Below are 22,014 nucleotides of genomic sequence, written 5' to 3'. Positions count from 1 at the left end.
ATTCAGACCATTTCTCCGACAAGGTCAATTGATAAGGACAGACAACACCACAGTTATGTGGTACATCAACAAACAGGGAGGCACACATTCGTACCCTCTATGCCAGATGGCACTGGACCTCTGGAATGTGGCCCTGAGCTACAACATTCAGTTACAAGCAATTTTTGTACCAGGAAAAGAAAACATTCTAGCAGACATACTAAGCAGGACTACCACGGATGCCCACGAATGGATGCTGCATCCGGACATCTTCAAAACCATTACAAGAAAATGGGGACTCCCAGAAATAGACTTATTTGCATCCCCACGCAATCACCAACTAAAGAAATTCTGCACAAGGACGTACCACCCACTTGCTTGGAAGGTGGACTCCCTATCTTTCAGTTGGAAAAACCTGACAGCATATGCATTTCCACCACTTCCTTTGATGCACAAGGTGCTATTGAAGATCAAAGAGGACCGTCCAAGGATCATTCTGATAGCTCCAGACTGGCCAAGACAACATTGGTACCCATTACTGAGGAGCATGTCTCGGGAACAAATATGGCCCCTACTGCTGGTTCCCTTGCTGTTAACACAGAACAACTACAACATCCTGCATCCAAACCTGAAAACTCTGCAGCTGACTGCCTGGAACATTGCATAAGACCAATTAACCCAAATTTATCCCAAAGGGTTAAAGACATTATCCTGGAGGCTCGCAGACCCTCAACAAGGAAAAATTATTCAGCAAAATGGAAAAGATATCTCATTTGGAGTACTGCAAAAGGAGAAGATGTGTCACTGGTAAACATAGCCAACATCCTGGAATACTTGGCAGAGCTCTTCCACAAAGGCCTGTCCTATTCTTCCATTAAGATTCATGCATCAGCTATTTCAGCAGAATACGGCTTGGATCCTCCAGTCTTCTCACATCCTCTGCTCATGCAGTTTCTGAGAGGAATTACAAATGTAAAACCTCCTAGGAAGCCACCATTGCCAGCATGGGACTTGAACTTTGTGCTAGAAAAATTGACACTTCCTCCTTTCGGACCAACAGCAACAGCAGAATTACAATACTTATAATGGAAAACTGCTTTCCTGCTGGCAATCACTTCAGCAAGAAGGGTATCTGAGTTACAGGCATTAATGGCAGTACAACCCTTCCTGATATTCCATCAAGATAGAGTGTCCATGAGAACAAATCCTACTTTTATGCCTAAGGTGGTCTCCAGAGTATCTTTAAATCAGGCTATCCACCTACCTACATTCTTCCCCAACCCACAGAACAGGGGAGAAAGATTGTTGCATACCTTGGATGTACATAGACAATTACGCTACTACCTGGACAGGACCAAGGGCAATAGAAAAACTGACCAGCTACTGGTAGCATATGCAACAGGAATGGAAGGAAAAGCAATTTCAAAACAGACAATCTCCAAGTGGATAGGAAATTGCATTAGATTTTGTTACTCCTACCATGGAAAGAAAACTCCAGAAAACATCAGGCCTCACTCTACAAGGGCTACAGCCACTACCACAGCTTTCCTACGAGGAGTGGCTACCAAGGACATTTTAGAGGCTGCTACTTGGAGCTTCGTGCATACATTTGCCAAGCATTATAATTTACCTTTATACTCTAGATCCCGAGCAGGTTTTGCCACTGCTGTTTTGCAAGGGATCTTAACTACACCATAATTTTATTTTTCCTCCTCCCCCAGTTTGGCTATGGTATTCTACCCATTTGTAAGGACTGCAGATGCATCCTTGAAGGACATAGTACAGTTTTGTACCTACCATAAATGTAGATGTCCGATAGGAATGCATCTGCAGTCAGGATTACCCACCCTCCTTTCCCCTCTGTGGTACTCCTAGGGTATTTGCCCATCTTGTAGCTAGCTGGGGGAATCTATTATGGTGTATTTGTTTGTATATATGTACATACATGCTTATTTTTGTTTGCTCTCTACTATTTGGAATCATTTGCATTTATCCAAATTTAGCCTTCCTAGAGGGCACCTGGCATCTGGGGCAAGAAACACTGAGGAAAATGGCGTCGGCTGATGCCTTTATACCCGAATAACTGCAGCTATGACGTCGGGTGAAGAGCGACACCAGCCGAGGCCAGACCCAGACTTTGGAATCCGGCCGACCGAAGGGCTGCCTGACGACAGGACAACCCATTTGTAAGGACTGCAGATGCATTCCTATCGGACATCTACATTTATGGTAGGTACAAAACTGTACTTTTCTCTTCTACCTTGTCTCAAGAAGGAACTTCACTGGTGGATCCAGCAGTTTTCTCTAAATCCAGGGTTCCCTTTTCATCTCACTATTCCCTCTCAGGAGCTGGTCAGAGATGCTTCAGACGTGGGGTGGTGAGCAGCTTTTGGCTCCCCAAAGGTGCATCGGGTGTAGTCACCTCTTCAACAGAAAGAGCTTATCATTGTCAAAGAGATGAGAGCTCTCCTGCTGGTGCTTCAGGCTTTTCATCCTTTCTTCTCCCCCCCAGGACCTGTCAGGGCATTTGCAGACAATACCGCAGTGATGTTGCATCTAAACAAATGGGGGGGGGGGGGCAAGATCTTATCTTCTTTGCCAGTTGGCACTCCTGGTGTGGGATCTTGCTGTCCAGTATCAAGTGACTCTTCTGGCAGTTTACATTTCCTCAAGTCAAAACATTGTGGCAAACACCCTGAGCAGGTCATTTAACTCAGTCCCCTGAATGGATACTTCACAGGGATGCGTTTCTGGATGTTGCTCACCAGTGGGATACTCCTCAAATAGCTCTATTTTCCTCCCCTCTGAACAGACAGCTTAATCTATTTTGTGCCAGAATCCCAGGTCCTCTGGTGTGGAAGGTGGATACACTCCCTTTTCTTGGAAGGAGATGTGTGTTTATGCTTTCCCTCCCCTTCCCCTCATTCAAAAAGTCCTGTTCAGAATTCAACAGGATGCTGCAAAAATCTTTTTGCTGACTTCCTTTTGGCCGAGACAGTATTCGTTTCCTCGTCTTCTGCATTTAGCAAGTTTACACACAGGGTGGACCTACTCACACAGAACAAAGGATCTCTCATCCATTTTAGGGTTGCCACCTTCCTTCATGGCGAAAACCGGAGTAAAGCCACACCCCTAGCATCACCAGTAACTCCACCCACCCCACCCCTCTCCTGCCCACATTCTTCCCATTTTGTGACGTCGCGATGACATCACTCGACAGGGAATGCCCTCTTTTTTTCGTTCTTGCTGCCTGCTTCTGGCTGATTTGCTATGCTTTTCTGTAAATAAATACATAAATAAATAAATAAATAAGCATAGTAAAGCAGCCGATTTACAAACTCCCGATAGTCTGTTTCCTTTTTGAAACAGAATACCGGAGTTTGTACAGTGTTTTCCGGACTACCGGAGATTCAGTCTGATTTCCAGATAGTCCGGAAAAAAAAACGGAGGGGTGGCAACCCTAATCCATTCCCACCTGTCCACTCTTCAGCTGAGTCTGTGGGGGATATGATTTTGATTCCACATAGAAACATTTTTTCTGAGGATGTGCTTAGGGCCCTGCAGGAGGCCAGGAAACTTAGTACTAGCAAATCCTATTTATCCAAATGGAAGAGGTTTTCTGTTTGGTGCCTTTCTCGAAACCTGGATGCACTTTTTGTGGTTACCCCTTTTGTTCTCTCTTATCTGTGTGAATTACCCAATGCTGGATTGGCGTAGTTTTCTGTTAAGACCCATTTACCAGCTATTTCTGTTTGTCTGCTTTTATCACCTTCTTTAGCTTCTAGATTTGAGCCTAAATTATTCTTAAAAGAAGCCTGTTCCTCCTCCCTGAGATGTTAATTTTGTTTTGGAAAAATTGACTCTGGCTCATTTTGAGCCTGCAGCTTCAGCTTCCTTGCATCATTGCTCTTGGAAGACTGTATTTTTGTTAGCTCTTACTTCTGGGAGATGTGTGTCTGAGCTTCAAGCCCTTGTGGCTTGTCTGCCTTTTTTGGTATTTCATAAGGATAGAGTGTCATTGTGTCATTGTGTACTAATCCTTCCTTTATGCCCAAGATGGTTAATGAGTTGTCCCTTAATCAGTCTATTTATTTGCCCATTTTTTCCCTTCTCTGCAATCTGCCAGTTTGAAGGTGCTGCACATGTTAACATGCATATTTAACTGCTGTATGGTTTGGTTTACAAAGTGTGTACCATTGTCACTGTAGATCCTTTCCGGAATGCCAAATCTAGGAATGATTTCCTTGACAAGTACTTGTGCCACAGTAGCTGCATCTGGATTTTTGGTTGGAAAGGCTTCCACCCATCTGGAAAACATATCTACAATGACAAGACAATACTTCTTATTTTCACATTTGTTCAATTCTATGAAATCCATACAGATAGTGTGACTGGATATGGTGGTGTAGGGAAACTCCCTTGCCTGGGCTTTAACGCCCCTTGTGCATGATTTTTGTTACAAATCTGAGATGTCAAACAAAATTTTTTAGAGTAGTTTGTAAATCCGTACGTTGTGAACACCTGGTTCACCAGCTGTACCATCCCCCCTGTTGAGACATGGCACTGCCCATGACTCAACAAAGCTGCATATCTAAACAAATTAGATGGTAGTATCGGTTCCCTTCTCTAGAGATGTACAGCCCCTTTTCAAGAATTGCTCCTCGTTTTACCCATCTTTTTTTTCAGCTTGCATAGTGAGTGTCTGCATTGTTTTTAACATTTCTAAGTCTAAAATCTCAGAGGGTTGTAATTCCTCATTTAAAAGAAATACTTCTGTGGCTGCTTGTTTTGCAGCTGTATCAGCTCTCGCATTACCTTTTGAAATTCTATCTTGTTGCTTAGTGTGAGCTGTGCATTTACTAATGGCTACTTTCTGAGGTAACTGAATAGATTCTAAAAGATCTAAAATAAACTGTGCATGATTGATAGGTTTGCCAGTAGATGTTATCATTCCTCGGTTTTTCCACTGTTGCGCAAAAATATGTACAGTAGAAGAAGCGTACTGGAGGTCAGTAAAAATGTTTACACATTTACCCTTTGCTAAGGTATATGCCCGTGCCAAGGCAATCATTTCTGCTGCCTCTGCAGATAAGTTGTGTGGTAAAGGTCTTGCTTCTTTAATCCCAGCATCAGAAACTACTGCATATCCTACTAGGTTCTGTCCTGCAGGACGCCTTTTGCACGAGCCATCCACGTAGTGTGTCACCTTGGCATCATCCAAGGGGACATCCGTGAGATCTTTTCTAGGTAGTGTCTTTTGCTCAATTACCTGCAGGCAGCGGTGTGGTGTGCCGTCTGCAGGGGTCGGGAGCATAGTAGAAGGGTTTAAAGTCGTGCATCGCTCAATTGTCGTGTGATGTTGGCTCAACAATATAGTCATACAGGAAAGATGCCTAGCAGGGGAAAGATATGCCACCTTTTCTTGTAGTAAAATTATCGTGACTGCATGAGGCACTCTCAAAGTGAGAGGGTGGAATAAAACTACTGAGGCCGAAGCCTGTACTGCCATTGCAGCTGCAACTACTGCTTGTACACAGTGGGGTAAAGATTGTGCCACTGGGTCTATTTGTGATGAATAGTAAGCAATGGGGCATTGCTTATCCCCATGCTGCTGTGTTAGTACTGATGTCATGTAACCCAGCTTACAATCTACAGTTTGGAAAAAATGTTTGATAGTTTGGCAATCCCAGAACTAATGAGGACGCTATTAACTGCTTTAGTTTGCAGAAAGCAGATTCTGCTTCTGGTGTCCATTGCAACAAATCCTGCGCTGCCATAAGATTCTTATATATAAGGTCAGTTAGTGGTGCAGATTCCAAAGCATAGTTTGGAATCCAGCTCCGACAAAAAATTAGTTGTACCCAGGAAGGACATAATTTCCTTCTTGGTAGTAGGTTTTGGTGCTTGCAAAATTACCTTTCTGTCCTCATCTAATGTTCTACCTTCCTTGGATGTTACATATCCCAGGTATTTAACTTGTTTTTTCCAAAGCTGCAGTTTACTTTTATTTACCTTATGTCCTTCAGCAGCTAAGAATTATAGAAGTGCTATGGTATCTTCTCTACAATCCTGCTGGGTGGGGGCTGCCAGCAAGATGTCATCAGCATAAAGTAAAATCTGACTGCCTCTTGGTGGGGTGAATCCCGCCAAGTTGCTTGCCATTTCTTGTGAGAATATTGTTGGACTTTCACAATATCCCTGTGGTAGTCGCGTATATGTATAACTTTTCCCCTGAAATGTGAATGCAAAGCAATACTGGCTATCCGGGTGTATCGATATCGAAAAGAAAGCATTGCTGATGTCTACCACAGAAAAATACTTCTGCTGAGGTTTTAAATCATTCAACAGGGTGTGTGAGTCTGGCACCGTGGGTGCCCTTGATATTACTGCATCATTTTACAGCTTGTAAATCTTGGACCATACGCCATTCTCCATTTGCTTTTTTGACTGGAAACAAGGGTGTGTTACATGGTGAATCGGGAGATTCTACTAGTATCCTGCCTTTAAGTAAGGCTGCTATAATAGGCTTTATCCCTGCCTATGCATCTTTTCTTAAGGGATATTGTCTTTTTTGTGGTCTGAATGCTGACTTTGGCGTGATAGTAACTGGTTCCGCTGTACGAATAAGTCCTACATCTGATTTTCCTGTTGACCAGAGGGTCTCTGGTATATTTCCTAAGGCATTTTCTTCCTCCTTCAACAGGAGTGTCAATCAGTTGTCCTCACCAGACTGTAAGTGCACAGCTGGGTTGGTCTAAGTTATCCAATTTAACTTCTGTATTTGTATTCCCTGTTCTGACAGTTCTAGCTCTGTCTGTTTTTCCCATCTCGTGACTTTTTCTCCTAGGTCTGCCCATTCTATATTTCTGTTTTTGGTTAAGCTAACATGTGGTAATCGATTAGATTTATAAAGTGCAAAGAACTCCTGGGGCAATGAACAGCTGGCTACACTGTTCCCTTCTGTGTCCCAGTACAGGTTACGCAATATCTAAGTCTAGATTTATAGCCAGGGGATATGACCACAAATTGGTGGATGAAGCATTAAGGCAAGCGGGGGTTCAGTCCAGGATGCATTTATTGCAGGATAAAGTAAAAACTAATACAGCTACAAACAACAATAATATCATTCATGATTAAGTATGGGTCTAATGTTTTTTAGAATTAGACAAATAATTGAAAAACATTGGCATATATTGAAATCTGATGCATATTTTGACTCATTATTGGGAAGTGACTGTTTTGCACTTAGAATAGGAAGAACTATTGGAGAACATTTGTCTGGTTTCAAGAAGGGTCATGTAATAAGGTACATTCAACAGTGGTAGGGAGTACTTATTGTGGGCATTGCATTTATTGTAAACTGATATCCAAGACAAAATCGTTCACTTCGGTCAATATTTCAGAGGTGTACAACATCCGTCATTTAATTACATGTGTAACTGATTGGGTAGTCTACATGGCTGTTTGCCAATGTGGCTCCTTTAATATAGGGCAAACATCTCTTAGTTTCAAACAGCATATAGCTTTACACATTAGTGAAATAAATTGTCGACTGAATCGAAGTGCATTATTTAAGAATATGTTGGTACACCCAACAGCACATTTTGTTTTTTTGGGTGTTGACAAGGTGGTAGGTAATAATTTGTCAGTAATGCATAAACACAAAATCTATATGACGAAAGAACAGCACTGGATAGTCAACTTGGGAGCTTTATTTAAACCTGGGTTGAATGATCACTGGTAATCGTGGTATGATTCACTAGCTCTTTACATAGGATTATGTATATTTAAACTCAGTGCTAATATTGAGATAGATAAAGTTGATTTCTTTAGGATGTGTATATAACATATGTTTATTAACAAATTTAGTTAATTTGGTGCATATGAACTAATGGTTAGGCGCAGTCTGTTGCTTTAAATGGTTGTGTATAAAGAAGGGGGAGGGTGCCTTCTACTACATGCACTGATGACGCTATGGTGAAACCTGGTTTGATTGTGAAGTGGCTTGGCTTGTCAGCCATTAAAGTTGATGTACGCTATTTCCCTGGTCTTCCTGGAATTTTTTTCATTATACTGTTCTTATATGGTGCTGGATCTGATTTTGTGTATATCTATATATATATATATATATATATATATATATATATATATATATATATATATATATATATATATATAGGTTCATAGGTTCATAGGTTCATACTAGGCTATCTGCCCAAGGGCATTTATAAGCCTAGCCCATAGTTATGTGGCTTTCGCCACCCCTTTAGTTTGAATAAAAACTATGCCTATCATTTTTCTGTGCCTCTGTCAAGCAGTGACACTGAAGTAATCCCTGGGGTATATCTGCGATCTCCCATCCATTGGTCAAGATTCCTCTTGAACAAGGCCAGCAGGTGCTCTGCCTCACATGTACCGGGATTTTGTTCCACAGCATAGGGAGTCTCTGGGTGATGAATCTGTCCCTCCAGCACGTTCTATTTATAACCATGTCAAGGTTTAAGTCTCCGCCTTGTGGTTCTGAGGGATCTAGATTTTTGAGGTGAAGCATATTCATCAAATCTGGGTTTGACATGGCCTTATATGTCAGGCACAGGTCACCTCTGAGCAAGCGGTATGAGACTGAATAAAGCTGGAGTTCTTTCAGTCGGGCAGCATAAGACATATTTTTGAGACCCTTTATCCTTTTGGTGAGGAACTTTTGGGGCCTTTCAAGCTGCATCAGGTGTCTGGTCAGATACATTCGAACGGGCATTGTACTCAATCATAGGTCTAATGAGTGATGAGTACAGGGGACGATGACCTCCCTTGATCTAGATGTGAATCCCTTCATGATCAGGTGGGCGATATAGAAGGTTTTCCTAACTACTTTAGCAACATGAGTGTCAAGCGAAGACTACTGTCAACTTGGGTCCCCAGATCCCTGATGACTTTTTCTGTGCTCAGTGGATTGTCACCTATATGGTAGCTAGGGGTAACCTTGTTTTTCCCAAGGGTATGACTATGCATTTTTGGCGTTTAACTTCAGGCCATGGCTCTGGCACCAGTTATCCGTTTCTGTGAGGCCCTTCTGGAGGATATCTGTGTCAGATGTGTTTTCGACTATGGCCCAGTTTGCAGTCATCTGCAAACTTTGTCAGCCATAACCCTCCTGTGTTTGCTTGTACTTCAGAAAAGTAGATGCCGAACAAGAGTGGACCCAGGACTGAGCCCTGTGGGACACCACTTGTGACAGGCTTTGAGTCTGATATGGCTCCAGCAACTCTGACCCTGTGGGTTCTGTCGCTAGCCAGTTAGCAACCCATCTTGTGATGTATGGGTTTACATTCAAGCTGATGAGTTTTTCGATGATACCTGAGTGGGGTATTGTGTCAAGGCCTTTGTCAGGCCGAGGTAGGCTGTATGCACTGCCTTACCTACATCAATGGCCTTGGTGACTGTCTCGAAAAAGACAACCAAGTTTAAGAGGCAGGATCTGCCTTTGACAAAGCCAAACTGGGTTGGATCCAAAGTCTGCAAGTTCCTATGTCTTTATTTATGAGTTCCATTATGATCCTCTCCATGGCTTTGCAGATAAGGCTTGTCAAGCTAATGGGCGGTAATTTCCAGGGTCTGTGGAGGCACCGCTCTTATGAAGTGGGACCACAGTGCGTCGCCACTCCTTGGAATGCGTATCCTGAGGTGAGGCTAAGATTAAACAGCTGTCCTAACTGTGGGTTTAATTCCTCGTTGAGTTCATGAAGCACACAGCCGGGGACACCATCCGGTCCCATGGATGCTGTGTTTTTGCCTTAGTGAGGGCAGTTCTCACCTGGGCGTTGGAGATGTTTGGGGGCTACAATCCTCTGGAATAGATATCTCTCCTTTGGGGAGGGGAGAAGTTTGCACTGAACCTGTCAGCCAGTATGTTAGCAATGTGTGTAGGTTCAGTAATTTTCACATCATTTTGAACTAATTCTGAGCATATCTGGGAGTTTCCTCCTAGGTTTCTAACATAGCTAAAGAAGGCCTTATGATTCTCTTTAGAGTCCTTGGCGATTTTTCTCTCAAAATTTGCCTTGGATGATTTTATGAGAGCTCTTAGTTTTTACTTATAATGATCAAAGGTGTCTTACCTTTCAAGGATTTTGCTCTATCTTGTAGTAGCTTCCTCCTTTTGTTGTAGAGCTTGTTTATGGCTGGGGTCCACCAGACTGGACGCTTGCCTTTGGTACAGAGAGTCTTAGTTTTGTTTGGGATTGCCTGATCCATGCAGTCCTGTAGGTGCTGGTAGAAGGCATTTGTAAGTGATTCAGCGGTTTGAGTAATGTTTACCACTGGCTCAGGGGCCTTAAAGGAGACCACACTAGTTTTTAGAAGTGTGAACTCGGCTTTTGAGAAGTTTTTCACTGTGGTCTTTTTGTTTCAGGTGGGGCGGGATGAGGACCTCCAGCGAGATTAGTTTATGATCTGATCTCACCAGTGAGGGTATACTTCGGTGTTGAACATTTTGATCCCATGTTCGTGATGATGAGATCAAGTATGTTTTCACCTCTTGTGGGGATGGTGACTAGTTGTTCCATGGCATTTGAGTTTATGAACTCCAGGAATCTTTGGGTTAGAGTGTTCGGGCTTGAGTAGTGTTCCCAGTCTATATTAGGGTAGTTGAAGTCACCTAGTATGATGGTGTTTGGAGATACATTTATCCCTCCAATGTTTTCAGGAAGGCCATGTGAGGTTCCTGAGTTTGAGAGGGTGGCCTGTAACATGCTACAAATTGCAGAGCAGTCTTGCCTATGGTTAATTGCACCTGGATGGTCTCCGATGCATCGCGCGTTGCCACCAACCTTGAGGTGTGGGTGTCCTTTATGAATATGGACACCCTCCTTTCTTGGTGTTGTCCGGATTTTGGGGCGAACGTATGATATGAGGTGAAACCTGTTAGTGCTGGGGTGCTCTCAGGAGCCTTGAACCAGGTTTCTGTCACAGCACAGACATCGATGTTCTCCATATTGAGAAGGGCCTCGAGTGCGTGCATCTTGAGATTGAGACTTCTGGCATTGAGCAGCATTACCCTTAGTTTTTTTCCTTTTTGGTGTTCTAGGGTGGTAGGTTTAGAATTTGAGCCTTGCCTAAAAAAGGCACTATGGGGGTGGCAAGAGCCTTTGCCAATATCCGGAAGCCCATATATATATATATATATATATATATATATATGCACACACACACACACACACACACACACACACATAAAACATTTTATCATTCAGATAAATTGTTTTATGTATCTGCACATGGTAACTGTAACACCAAAAATGTAATATATATGGCAAAGAGGTACTATGTGGCCCTCTTACTATATAGGAAAAAACAACCAACGACTGAAGGATCGTGTACGTAATCATCTGTCTGACATAAGAAGGTGAGTTGATACCATCCAGTTAACAAATTGTTTTATGTATGTGCACATGGTAACTGTAACACCAAAAATGTAATGTATATATGGCAAGATGTACTATGTGGCCCTCTTACTGTATAGGAAAAACCAACCAAAGACTGAAGGACTGTATACGTAATCATCTATCTGACATAAGAAGGTGTGCTGAAACCAATTCATTGTGTAAACCTATACGAGATACAAATCATGCTCATGGTTTTAAGTTTTTAATTCTAGAACATATTCTAGTACAGCTCAGAGGTGGTGACATTCTGAACTTGACAGAAAGACATGAAAACAAATGGATTTTACATTTTAGGTCTTTTTACCCACCAGGCTTAAACAAGGTTTTTACCTTGAAACCAGAATTAAAATATTTACATAATTTGTATTAAATAAGTTTGTTTATTTTTTTTATTTGTATTTGTGTTTGCTAATTTGTTTTTAGTCATTATTCTGGTTTTAAATGTCATATTTTATTGTGCATGTTATGTCTTATTTGTCAGGCTAATTGATTATATTCCTATTTAAAATGTTGAAGTGTTTGTATTATTATCTGTTTTGCAAGTCTGAGGAAGCAGTTTAACTGTGAAAGTATACAACTTGTGAATAAACGGCTTATATTCTCCTTGTGGTTTTGGTTACATCAATTTTTTGATAATAAAAGGAGCTAAGAACTTAAGGCGAGAAGAATGTCTGTGACTGCCTAATGTCTAGTGCTGGGCATGTGCCGAAACTTTATTGCCAGCTTTTTCAGCATAATCATAACAAAATTCAGGTTAAAGCGAAGTTCTTCCTTGGCAGATATGTGCATATGGTGCCAAATTTGGTTATCAGAATCATCTTGTTGTCCCTTAACCACAGACACATTTATCTGTAGTCCTCTCTGCTTTGACTGTTTACCTTTAAAATCTTCCTTCCCACATTATTCTTATTAAACGTTAAGTCCTCTTCCACCTTCAAATATGCCTTTCTTTTCATTCTCCCTTGTACTTGAATAGCCTTCTTTATCTAATAAAAACTTTTAAGTGCCAAAAATCTTGACCTTGGGTTGCGCAGACTCGGTTTACATATCTCCAGCTTGAGACTTGCATTTTAGTTTACTTTCTTCGTGCTGTCTCTCCTCACCCCTTCAGTTTATATGAATCTGTTTTCATCACTCTTGTATTCAAAACGATAACAATTGTCCTTCTGTTGTCATATAACCTTAGGGCAACAGCTCTGGAGAAATTGCAACTCTCCTCCTATCACTGAATGAACACCCTGTTGATTGATGCTCAGCATGATTTCAGAAGGGAGGCATGACACTTACTTGTCCGCTATCCCTGTCAAGTGACATACATATTGCTGGGGGCAATTTCTTACTGGCTGTATCTAAGGTTTTAAACTTGGTCATACGCATTTTTATGCTGTACTTGCTCCTCTCTTAAATTTCTCCCTCTTCTGCTGGTTTACTACTGCATCCTTAGTATAAACCGAACTCATTTATAAAAATTTTCTCCTCACCGACTCTGTCCTTCACCAATTTCTTTTCAGGTCTTGGTTCAAGCCATTCTTTGATAATGATATTGTTGCTGCTCTGCCTTTTTACAGGTCACTGCTTTGTTTGCTGATATCCTAGTCAAGCTAGACCTACATTCATTTGCTTGTACTCCAGTTTGTGAGATATTCCATTTCTTACTTAAAAGATGTCCGTACTTAACAGTCAACCTTACTGATGTCCTCCCAAACTGTTGCTGTCTTTTTCAGCATTCCATCTAAACTGAATACTTCACTCCACACCACCCCACCCTTGGTTGTAATTGCATCCCTGCCACAATTGCCACTGCTTTCAAGTACTATTGCCTAATTTTCTTGATAGTCTTGTAGCCTTGGAAACCCACTTTTCACATCTCTTTACATTTTTAAGATTCTGGATGAGTATATATTGTCCTGTCATGGAGGTGTAACCATGCCAGAGAAAGCATTCCAACTTCTTTTACCTATGGACTGCCAACCTTTGTATGGTAGTACCAGTGAACTCTTATCAACATGGGATGCATACTGTAATAATGAATGCAGTTTGATTCACCATTCCCATTCCCACCTAAAGATGTAAACTGTGTTTTAAACTCAATTTCCTTTTTATGAAATGTGATTGCATACCTTCCTGAACTGCACTGACAAGATAATCTAAAATTTGTTAGTTATAGCTACCCTTACTTCCAGCACCATCACTATTTGATACAACTATCCTCACATCTTCTATTCCTGATGGTGGAAATAATTTCTGTATTTGCATCTCCACCCAACTTTGAAAAAATGTCTGCACCTGTAACTGTCACCTTGCCATATTCTGTCCAAAATATGAAACTCTGTCTCCTAAAACTGTCAGCTGCACGCTGCTGTCTTGCTATCATAAAGATACATTCTGTCTGTTGTCTGTAATTTGGGATGCACAGTGGCACAGCTGATAGTATTATCACCTCACAACAAGAGGTTCCCTGGTTCAATTCTTGGTTGGGGCACTTTTTGTTCAGAGTCTGCATGTCCTCTCAGTGTTCATGTGAGTTTCCTCCGGGTGCTTTGGTTACCTCCTACATTCCAAAGACATACAGTAGATGGATTAGATACTCTAAATTGATGATAGGCATGAGTATGCTTACAAGTGTTTGGTGTGGTACTACCACCGGGCCAGTGCTAGCCAACCATTGCTGTAAACCCTGGCTGTAGTTGATGGTCACTGTTGAAAAGGTGCCCCAACCCTATGTGCAAAAATGTGAAAGGGTTGTGGATGGATGTAACCATATGTAATAGCCATTCAGAACTTGAATGTAATCATGAACGACACACAAACAAACGGAAAGCAACGGCTCCTGATGTGTAAACAGTCCAAACAAGCTGGAACGAACACTCTAATGCACAAGTATATGCACAAATTGCAAGTTTGCACTAAAGCAACTGTTTAAAAGAGAACAATTTATTACCAGACATGAAGTTAAGCGCTTTTTGTCCCGCAGGTTGTGGGACTTCTTCAGACAACCAGAACATTAAAACAGCCGAGTTTAAAAACCTAGTTTGGCGCCAAAATACAAATGCCATTGCTAGGTTACTAATAACAATAATATAATAGTTTAAAACATTAAAAACAAAAAATAAAGATTTCCTTCCTTTTCTAATGGTAACAATCATGTATCGCATTTATAACATGCACAAAGCTCCCAGTAATAAAAAATGTTAATATAACCAACTCGGCTGAATTGCGTTAACTATATAAAATTTAATAATACAATAGTATAAAGTGCTTTGCACAACTGTAACCTTGCGGTCTTTCATCTGAATCACTAGATGTCACCAGATGGTTCAAATGAATCAAACCATAATGTGTTATGGGGTAAATAACTCAAATAATATTACTGTCCACCCGGGATGCATAGTATATGAATACTGATAAAACACTGCAATAAAATATACATCAGTGTAAAATCTTGTCACAAGAGTGGCATTGCGATTTTACTCAAAGGCTAGGACTCGCTGAAGCTTACCCAACACTCAAATAGTTAAGTACATTGTATGCAGTGCAAATATCTAAGATAGTAATAGCAATGTTGACATTGCAAACTTGTTTATAAATAAATCTACTCTGAAAATCAGCTGTTTGTTCAACCAAGAAACAACAACAAAGGATGTTATTTAATTAATCAAATGCCAGATGTAAACACATATCCGCACATAGGAAATTAATTGTTTGTTTCATTATATATGTGCGGATGAATAAATAATGTTAATACTATCAATGGTTATTCACACAAAAATGAAATTACCAAAGCATATACTGAATGATATACGAGAGTGCATAAATCCTATACTACTCAATTCCGCACTCCCCCATAATATGTATACTGAATTGGAATATGTAAAAAAATATATATATAAAAAAATGTCAACACATTAAATTTAATGTGCTGTGGTATATTATGCTGGAACAAGTGTAATGTTAAATAGCATAAATATAAATCAACAAATTTGTTTAACGACGCAAGCTCCTCAGCTTCAAAATAGAATGAAGGGAACAAATTTCGTTCAATCCGGGAGGTGCACTAGCAAAGCAGCGTATCTGCCAATACAATTCTAAAACTTCTAATGAGACTTGATTTAGGCCCATCACGACTATCTGATGTGATCATGTCAACTGCTCTAAACAGAAATGTGTGATTAATGTTTTCAGCGACATGCTTAGCTAATGCATTGTCTGTTTTATTTTTCTTAATAGCGTATAGGTGTTCATATACCCGCTTACGTAACTTCCTGTCCGTCTTCCCAAAATAGAAGGCAGGACACAGCTGACACTGAGCAAGGTATATGACACCTGATGACTGACAATTAAACTTATGTTTTACATGGTAAGTAACATTCCTAATTGTAAAACATTCACCTGTATTCATGTGTGAACAATATTTACACATATTACATTGGAACATACCTTTTCTCCATGGTAGTGTTCTAGTATCACTTTGTATAATTTGTTTGAGATTTCTCCCTTTTTTCCAGACTATTTTAGGTTTGGATGGAAGTTTTTTACTAGTTTCACTATCATTAGTGATGATGTTCCAATTTTTGTTCATGATTAAGGTGATAATGTCACTATCTGAGCTAAAAGGGGTGATGAAAGCTAATTTTATAGATGTAAAATCAATGTTACAACCTGTCACTACTTGTGTAGTGACACTAAGAATGGGTTGGTACATACCTGTCTCTCTTTTGGTAGTTACTACATGAATTAAGTTGTCCACAAGTTGTTGGAGGTACGCTCTACTCATGAACATAGATCTTAAAAGTTGGCATTCATTATAAAAAACATCATTGTTTGGACTGTTTACACATCAGGAGCCGTTGCTTTCAGTTTGTTTGTGTGTCGTTCAGTTCACTAGCTTTTATTGTTTGGATGTAATCATGTTAGACAGCTTTGCCCCATTATAGATTGGGGCAAGGGGTCAGAATGGTCAGAAGATCATATAGCAGACATGTGAAAAAATAGATTTGAACTTTTTTTTGAGGACAAAGATTCCTTATGGTTGTTGGTCATCTCCAGAGTAAGTACAGTGACACCTTTTTTGTTACTCATAATAAATTTGTAGTGGTGTAGCAATACTTTAACTGTTGTTGGGAAGGTAAACGTAAAGAATATGATATTATTTTTCCACGTGCATACACACAAAAATCAGTGTTATGTGAAGCCATTCACTTGATTTTGATGGATGTAGGAGCTTCTGACTTGGATAGGTTGAATGAGGTTAAACATGTAGAGTAATATGGATAAATATGCTAGAAAGATTTGTTTTTTTGTTACCAGCAACCATGATTTGTTTAACTGAGGACAGAAGAAATGCCTGCCTTTTTAAACATATTTTTATGCGTTGGGAATTGGAAACAGTTTTTTGTTCAATCAGATTTGATTTACTTTTCTTATTTGCAACTAGCTCCTAGATATGAAGGTTTTTGTCGACACTGATTCAGATATTCGACTTGTACGCCGTCTGAGGAGGGACATCATGGAAAGAGGAAGAGAGATTTCCGGAGTGATTAAACAGTACAATAAGTTTGTAAAGCCTGCTTTTGAGCAGTACATTGAGCCCACAGTGCAAGTGGCTGATATTGTAGTTCCAAGAGGTGAGGAAGAGGGCACTGTTTTTATTTCATACCATGTTAATTTCACCTATTGCTTTGTCACTTACAAGTGCTGATTTTCTTGTTATGTCAAGTTATTTTCTTTCTTAGGACAATATCCATGGTGTTTTTTTTTACACTTTTGCACTGACAGGATTATCAAAAATAAGTTTCCTATTAATATCTATATAAATGACCCCATTTCCTTATGGTTTAATTGTGCTTTGTACTTTGAGTTTTGAATCATTTAGTTTGTCTGGAAACCTACTACTTCATGTTTCCTGTATAAAAGGGTCAGCAGTTTTTAAAGAATAATTCATGGTGCATCATAAATTAATTGAAAGCTGATGTATACACTGGGTGTTTTTATGAAGTTTTATACTGAAGACTGTGATGTGAAGTTGTTCTATCTCGCCATTCATTCTTTACTGATGGGTTCGGAGCCGATCCCTCGGCACCGAGCCGGCCAATTGCAAAATTCGAGGTCTTTAAATAGCTTGAGGCCAGGTCCCTATCCCATGATGCACCTGGAGTTACCTCAGCTCTAGTTTGCCACTGCAATAAATCGGAAGTTCTGCATTAGCTCGAGCCAGTAAAACTGTTTTTCTACTTATTACTCACTGATATTTACATATTTAGATAGTTTAATTAGCTTACATAGTTTCTTAAAGCTCTTACAGCTTTATAGTGTGTGTTACTGTATTTTAGTCCCTTCCCTTATTCTGTTTAAATTTTTTTGTAGTTGGCCACTTGTTTTAGGCTTAGTTTAAACTCTTTGCTAATTAATAGTGTGTGCTTAGTCAGTGACCTTTTGTTGTTATTTTTGCTAAAAACTTGTTTAGTCTGTAGTGTTTTTCTGTGTAGTGTGTTTAGCCTTCAGTTTTTTTAGGAAAGGCTTAAATTTATAATTACTGTAGAGTTTTGTAATTAACAGTAATTTTGTCTGACTTGATATTTAGACAGTGCATTATATCTTAGCAGCTATCCCCCTTTTTTTATATAGCCTGCTCTTATTGTGCGTTTAGAAAGTTGTGGTGATGGTAAAGGCTTTTCCTGTCACATTTATATTTATACTTAACATTTGCATTTCTGTGTGTGTGTGTGTGTGTGTGTGTGTGTGTGTGTGTGTGTGTGTGTGTGTGTGTCTTAGCCTGATTTTATTAAGGCTTTTGGTAGCTAATTACTGTTAGAATTGTTTTGTGTGATAGTAATTCTTCTCCAAGATTTCCAATGGCTGACCAAGACAAGCACCCAAAGTCTGGTTTTAAGAAGTGCCAATGTGGCCAAAAGATGTCTGTAACAGACAGCCACCTAAATTCTGTATACTGTCTAGGAGCCCTGCATTTGCAAGACAGCTGTGCTATTTGTCATTCCTTCTCCTCAAGGGTCCTTCAGGAAAGGAAGAGAAAACTTTTCAACAGATGGTTGTTGAAACCTTTGTTTCAAGAAGCTTTGAGTGACCAAGATGGATCCAGCAAGTCCTCAAAGTCTTCTAAGACTTCGGACTCTTAAGAAATCTAAAGAATCTTCGACTTCGGCTCCTCTGCCATCGGAACCGACAGTCTTTTCCTTTCGCAGCCAGTCCCCAGTCTTAGAACTGGTGTCCGAAGTTCCTAAGAGTCCAATACTTCTGTCGGCACCACTTTCGGTGCGCTCCTCTCGGTCCTCTATCAGCCTGTCAGATCTGGATGTGGATCGTGTGGTGCAGAAGCTGTTATTGGCACCAGCCTCTGCAAAAATTTTATCGGCTTCGACCCAAATGTCTTCGGAGCCAAAGACCCTTGCACCAGCTCAAACTATTCCTCCTCTGAGCCATGCTAGTTCTTCAGAGCCAGAGGAGTCAGACTTGATGATAGTGGAACCCTCAGAGCCAACGCCTGCTCCATTGTCTTCGGCTCCGTGCACTCTGACGTCCTCGGTGCCGATCGAGGACTCTAGGAGCCGACACTCTTTAGTCTGGTCTGTGAAGGATAGTCGGACCGACATGTCTGTTCCGACTCTCCCTCTCGGGGCTTCGGCACGGATGAGCTCGGCTCCTACCTCTGGTTCGGAGCCCACTGTCCCGGTGCCGGGGGTGTCAGCGGTTTCTTCGGATCCATCTGTTCCCTCACATCGGAGCAGTGGTGCTTTCGATGCCATGAAGAGTCATGTCTCCTAAGACATCCTCAACCTCAGGTCTGCCTTCCTCCTCCCCTAAAGCGCCTGTGTCTGCTTCTGCCTCACACATCCTGACCAAGCGTAGAGACCCAGAGCCTCAGGAAGCCTCATTGGGTGGCCCCTGCTCTTCCGAGACCTCACCAGAAGCTCCCACTAATGAGGTTCCCAGGAAGAGATTGTGTAAGAGGAAGCATCTAGGCTCCCCTCAGGAGTCTTTAACATCAGATACTGACTTAGATGAGTCAGAAGGGTCCCCCTCTGAGGATATCTTATTCACTGAGATACTTGAAATCCTTAGAGGGGTGACTGGCAGTCCAAAAGCCCTACTGAGGATTACTCAGCCTTCTTGAAGGCTTTTGGGTCTCAGCCCTCCACCTCTTGGGTGTCTCCACCCTTCGATGAGCTGATGCAGCTGGTCTCACGAAGGGCTTGGGAGTCTCCGGATACTATGGAGCCTGTCCCTAGGAGGCCTAATAAATTAATTTCTGCCCCCCTTGACGAATCATTTTTAACAAAAGGTGTTCCAGTTGATGCCATGGTGGTGGCTGTAGCAGCTACCAAAAAGCAAATGTCTATCCATCCTCCTAATAGAGACTCTAGGATTATGGATAGATATGGGAAGGCACATGTTTAGTTCAGCGACCTTTGCTCTTTGTTCGCTTAACTATTTAACCCATTCTACCAGGTTACAAAGAGATCTCCTTAAGGAGCTAGGAGGTACTCTTCAGGGTACAGTAGCTGCAGGGGTTTCCGAAAAAGTTGCCGCCCAGCTTGCTTCCCTCAGTTCTATAGTCAACTCATCCATGTGCCTCATCTCTTATGCAGCTGATGGAACGAGTAGGGCAGCAGGTACAGGAGTTGCTTATAGGAGACACCCCTGGATGTGCTTGTGTTCCTTCGCGGAGCCCTTAGAGTCATCCTTCGTGAACACTCCCTTTGGTGGCTCGTCCCTTTTCAGGCCTGAAGTGAAGGAAACCTTAACCAGGTGTGAACAGGAAGGAAAGACTGTGTCTGCCATCGGGGACCGTTTTTCCATCCCTACCCGATCCTATCCTAAAGGTCAAAGGGGAGGAAAAATGTGGTTCTGAAAAGCCCAAGGAGCCTTTCAGGACACACATGGTGAACAACCCCTCCAGAGGCAGAAGAGGAGGCAGTAATGGAAGATGCCGCGCTCGCGGCAAAGGGGGTCTTCAACACCAGGGAGACAGAGATCACCTCTCTGGGAAGCCCTACCAGTGCTCTGGAGGCAGTCGGGGGTCACTTATTTTTGTATCCAGACGCCTGGCTCAAAATAAGAAGAGACAGCTGGGTACAAAATATCATTTCCAAAGGATACTTCATCCCATTTATCACATCCCCCTCCACTCATAAGAAAAATTCTGGACATTCCACCCAGTTACAGGGAACAGGCATCAGTAGAGGTCCAAACGTTGCTAACGAAAAAAGTCATCCAACCAGTCCCATCAGACCAGACAGGATCCGGAACTTACTCAAGATTCTTTTTGGTCCCAAAGAAGACGGGACTGGAGACCCATATTGGACCTCAGCAGACTGAACAAATATGTAAAGAAAGAGAAGTTCCGGATGGTCACGCTTCAGTCTATACTCCCCTTCTTGGGGAAAGACAATTGGATGTGCTCTATAGATCTCAAGGATGCATACTACCACATAAAAATGGCCAGGCCATCCAGGGATCATCTGTGCTTCCGGCTGAGAACAAATCATTACCAGTTTCGAGCCCTGCCCTTTGGTCTCACTACAGTCCCCAGAGTGTTCAAATGCATGGCAGTAGTCACTGCTCACCTGAGGCGTCTAGGATTCCAGGTGTTTCCGTACCTAGACTATTGGCTCTTTTCCGCCACCACCAGGCATCAACTCATTCAAGCCAGGGAGTCCACTCTGCAATCAGCTGGGCATTACACTCACCTCAGAAAAGTCTGCCTTGTCGCCTTCGCAGCATATCGTTTTTATTGGGGCAGAATTGGACACCACCACACGAAGGTTTCCAATAGAAAGAGTCTTTCTTCTTCATCAGCATGTCAGCATTCTGATATCAAAAGACAGAGCACCAGCATCAGAAGTTCTGAAATTACTAGGCATGATGGCAGCAGCAATTTTAGCCATACCACTAGCTCGTATGCACATGCGGGTACTATAATGGCTGTTACTCAGTAGTCTTACCAAGAGCTTCCCATGTCTCACACTATAATGATCACAAATTCCTGCAAAAAAGATCTTCAGTGGTGGTTGACCTCACTTCATGTCACGATAGGACCCCCATTTGTGCTACCCCCTCTAGCGGCCACAGTGACCACAGACGCTTCCCTGATGAGGAGGGGGCATTTTCAGGGAAAGACAGCCCAAGGCACATGGACCGATCAAGAGACACATCTGCATATCAGTGTCCTGGAGATGAGAGCAGTACTTTTGGCATTGCAGTACTTTCAGGTACGATTGCGATTCAGACAGACAACATGTCGGTGGTCTGGTATTTGAACAAACTAGGAACCAGGTCTTACCCCCTTTGTCGTGAGGCTCTGAGTATGGCAGTGGGCTGTTTCCACCTAGCGCTTTCTGTTGGCAATGTACACCCTGGAGAAATCCAACGTGATAGCAGACGAGCTGAGCAGGGCAGTCTTGTTGCCCCACGAGTGGTCCCCTCAAGAAAGAAATAGCTGACAGGATGGTCCGCAGGTGGGGCCAGCCTTGCTGCGACCTTTTTGCCAGTCACATGACCACAAAATCAGAAGCTACTTTGCCCTGATTCCCCCTCCGGGAGAAGCCCCAAGGGACGCAGTCGTACACGATTGGCCTCC

The 22,014-nt window shown here is 41.8% G+C and overlaps 1 protein-coding gene across 1 annotated transcript in view; it reads left to right on the top strand.

Annotated features, from left to right (window-relative positions):
- The window catches only part of LOC122805378 (uridine-cytidine kinase-like 1), a 1,023,926-nt gene that overhangs the window by 326,559 nt on the left and 675,353 nt on the right, over positions 1–22,014 (top strand). The window contains exon 6 of the mRNA XM_044075479.1: positions 16,855–17,044. Coding sequence (XP_043931414.1) covers positions 16,855–17,044 — 190 coding nt within the window. The remainder of the gene's footprint in view (positions 1–16,854; positions 17,045–22,014) is intronic.

Source organism: Protopterus annectens, chromosome 6.part1, assembly GCF_019279795.1.
Source record: "Protopterus annectens isolate FY-2018-M chromosome 6.part1, PAN1.0, whole genome shotgun sequence".
In the NCBI taxonomy this organism is placed as follows: Eukaryota; Metazoa; Chordata; order Ceratodontiformes; family Protopteridae; genus Protopterus; species Protopterus annectens.
This window is presented reverse-complemented; position numbering and strand designations above follow the sequence as displayed.